The following is a 4,135-nucleotide window of genomic DNA, read 5'->3' on the forward strand; positions in this document are numbered from 1 at the left end:
AGTCCGGGCAAACACTGTGATAGCTGTATCATCGGCGAAAGAGGTTAAAACTGAATTATTTAGATAAAATCGAAGAGTATCCACATATACCAAGAAGAGTAACGGGCCAAGGACTGATCCTTGGGGAACACCACAATTTATAGGCATAGCTGCACTAGATATATCACTCATCACCACCTTCATTGATCTTCCACACAGATAAGACCGAAACCAACTTAATGCTGTATCTTTAATTCCAAGGTTCCGCAGTCTTTTCAGTAGAACTTCAAAATCCACAGTGTCAAACGCCTTCTTCAAATCAATAAAAATAGTTAGAGGGATCAAATTATTTTCTAACGCACTATTTACACAATCTAAAAGGTGATGAACGGCATGCACTGTAGAATGACCTTTTCTAAAACCAAACTGTGAATCTGACAAAAACCCAAGCGAATTCATGTACTCGTATATTTTCTTATACACTACTTTTTCATAAATTTTTGAGAAGAGCGGTAGAATGGATATTGGTCTCCAGTTCGAAATATCTCTTTTATCGCCTCCTTTATGGAGGGGTATAACTTTTGCCCGCTTTAGTTCGTCAGGAAACACACCTTTTTGAATAGATAAATTGACTAGATATAATATCACAGGTAAGAGATACGCAGCAACTGCTTTAAATGCTTTAATGTTTAGGCCATCAACACCAGCTGCATTAGATTTGATCGATTTCACTGCTTGGGTAATGTCATCCATAGTACATTCGGTAAAGTAAAATGAGTGATGAAGACCACGGTTATCGTCAAACTCCTCAGTATCTAGCTGTCCGCTTTGATCTTTTGCCTCTTGGTTTATTTGCGATCCTATTTTGGTAAAAAACTTACAAAACTCTTCACTAACTTCTTGCCTCCCACTCACAATTCTTTCACCTATGGCTAACTGTTCAGTTGATGCTGAATCCTTACCATTGCCGAGAATGCTTTTAATAGTCAGCCAGGTCCCTCTAATGTTTCCTTTCTGCGATTTTAATTTCTCTCCGAAATACTCCCTCATTGCAGCTCGACGTGCAGAATTCACCCTATTTCTTGCCTTTCTGTACTCTTCCCAACTGTCATCACTCTCACAATTGAGATAATCTGAGAATAGTTGGTCTCTCTTCTTCATCATTTCCAGTATCTCTTCCGTAATCCATGGCTTCCGCGGTTGGTTTTTCTTCTTAGTTGCAGTTTTTAATGGGCAACACTGATCATAGATGGGAGACAAAATACTCATAAATTTATCAAAAGCAGTCGAGGGGTCTTCTTTCTCCACCATGACTTCTTGCCATGATACTGTGCTGATTTCTTCTTTAAATTTCCTGAGATTTTCAGCTTTCATCATTCTGAATTGAAACTTAGTAGTGGTTTTATGTTTACAGCTAAATCTTTTAATGGTGCAAAATAATGGTAGATGGTCCGACCCAGGGTGTAAGACAACGTCAGCACAGCACTCCACAATTGCATCCGAAGAAAGGAAGATATTGTCAATCAGAGTTGCCGAATGATCTGTTATCCTAGTTGGGATTGAAACTGCGGGATAAAGGTTATGTGAAAGCATAAGGTTAAAAAAATCAAGGTTTACTCCTTCTAGATTTAAAAGATCAAAGTTAAAATCGCCTAAAAAAATACATTGGAGTTTAGTACTTGACATTCTTTGAAGAAATCCATCGAATTCTCCAAAAAAATCATCTGGGTTTGCGCTGGGCGGCCGGTAAACCAAAGAAATGATGAACTTTCTATTTTTCTCTAACTCTATTTCTATTGATAAAGTTTCGAGCTTACCTTCATTCCAGAGAGTTAAATCATCTCGAATTACGTAATCCAAAGAATTTGCTAGCAGAAAAGTCAAACCTCCTCCTCTCATTGAACTCCTTGATTTTGATACAAGTTTATAGCCTGGAAAAAAATGTGACGAGAGGAAAGTGTCATCGGTTACGAACGACTCGCAAATCCCTAATATTTCTACCTTATTTTTATAAAGATCTAGCAGACGGGCGACCTCATGGTGGTTAGAATTCAGATGACAATTCCACTGAGCCACAGTCAAAGACTCAGATTGTCCAGGCATTTCAATATCACTTAACCGAATATATTTGCTACTCCGCAGCGGCTTAAATGGATGATTCACAAAATCCTTCGCTACCGATAACGACAAAACATCTTCAATACGAAACGGCGAACTTTGCAACAAGTCCAAACGGGACTGCTGCATATCATTATTTACTTGAACAGCCATTCATAATATAGTACAGACCGCATTTGACGGTAAGGAAATATACAGAAGAGGGATAACGAAAAAACAAAAAATATTCTAAACTCCAACAAGAAAAAGAAAAAAAATGAACGGAAATGAAAACGATTATCACTATCACTGATATTACAAAAGATCATCGATACCCCAAATACGCTGAATGGGACTAACACTAGACTGTCGCACAAAAACTCTCCCCTGATCAGACCATACACATCGGTTTCCAAATTTATCTCTGGCAGCATTCAGTAACTCACGCTTTTTCTTTGTGAGATTTTCAGATACAAAAATTCCACTATTTGCAAGATTCTTCTTTGCTTTGAAAACGGCGCTAGCAATGTCCTTAGAACGAAATTTCACGAGCACGGGAGCCACCTTGTCCGGTCTTTGTGAGTTACTAGAACCCAGACGGAACCGATGAACACTCACAACATCGGAATTTGCGATACTAGACAGGCCCATTTGGTCACGTATGATATGATTAATTGCTGGATTTAGATTTTGCGATGGGTTCTGTTTCACACCGTTAAATAAGAGAGAATCTAGCTTAGCTTCCTGCTCATAATCGTCAACTTTCGCCTCTAGTTGAGTTACCCTGTTCTCAAGGATTTCAATAGCATGCAAGTAACTTTTGAGCTGTTTTTCAATGATGTTAAACTTTGGGCTAAATTCTATAATGATCGCATCGTGTATTTCTGAAACCATGGTATCTGTCGGAAACTTGGCAGTACTAGCCGCTGGAGTTCATGGTGTGAGGACCTTTTTTGGATATAAACTATTACTAAAGGATTACAGTCTCTACCTGACCTACAGCTAATATTTAATTCAGTGACCAAGGGATTATAATTTGAATAAGCGGATTATTTTTCTTCTTGAGTGAAAATTCCCTTGGGAACTATGGATTTTCTTATTGATATTCTCATGATCAGTGACCTGTATAATATATATAATTAAGGCTATCCGATATTTATAGACTTTCCGATATTTATTGGCAATTGACAATTAATTGGGTGGGAGGAGAAAAGTAAGCAGAAGAGGGGTGAGTGAGTTGTTTGCAAGAGCCGTGGTACCCGCCGGGCTTGCCCCTTAAATTGCGGGGACAAGGTAGACAGCCTCCAACACTTCCCTTACGATTGCTTCCCTTATCCCAGTTTCAAAATGAGTCAAAATGTACCTGTCAACACCAAACCAGGGGATCTCTTTCTAGCTAGGTTCGCAGGCTACCCATTATGGCCAGTTCGGATTCTGGAGTCTGTCCCCACTTCGAAAGGGCCTAAAAAGTATCACGTTTTCTGCTATGGAAAAAAACATGATCGTCAATTAGTTACTTCTGAGCAGCTTGTCAGTTATAAAGATAATGTAACGGAAGCTTCAGCCAAGAAAACAAGAGGAGTAGATATTGCATTTGATGAATTACGTGATTATCCGGATGTTTATAAACAGTATCTGAAGGGTTCAAATACTGCTGCTGATTGTGCAGCAGAATTGCGAAATCTTGTTAATGCTACCGAGCAGGATTTGCTCGCTACAAAGAAAAATTTATCAGAGACAATTGAAAAGAAAATAGCCGAAAAACTGAAATCGACCGGGTCAACTCCAGCGGCTAGTACTGCCAAGTTTCCGACAGATACCATGGTTTCAGAAATATACTACGTATGTTGCTACGTATAATAGCTACGTATGTTGGAAAAATGAAGTTATTAGACTATTTTATTATTGCACATGGTAAAGAAAGTGCTTAAAGGCTCTTTTCCTATTTCAAAAGTTTTAGTTTTCGAGGGTAATAGCTACGTATGTTGAAAAAATGAAGATATTAGACTATTTTATGATTGCAAATGGGTAAAGAATGTGATTAAAGGCTCTTTTCCTA

The 4,135-nt window shown here is 38.4% G+C and overlaps 1 protein-coding gene across 1 annotated transcript; it reads left to right on the forward strand.

Moving 5' to 3' along the window:
• Positions 1-3,423: 3,423 nt before the first annotated feature.
• Positions 3,424-3,918, forward strand: LOC136043366 (hepatoma-derived growth factor-related protein 2-like; the record flags this gene model as incomplete). Its single annotated transcript, XM_065728286.1, has 1 exon — positions 3,424-3,918. A coding segment is annotated over exon 1 (495 nt), but the record flags the coding sequence as incomplete, so codon positions are not given.
• Between the last annotated feature and the right edge of the window lie 217 nt (positions 3,919-4,135).

Source organism: Artemia franciscana, unplaced genomic scaffold (assembly GCF_032884065.1).
Source record: "Artemia franciscana unplaced genomic scaffold, ASM3288406v1 Scaffold_5038, whole genome shotgun sequence".
NCBI lineage: Eukaryota > Metazoa > Arthropoda > Branchiopoda > Anostraca > Artemiidae > Artemia > Artemia franciscana.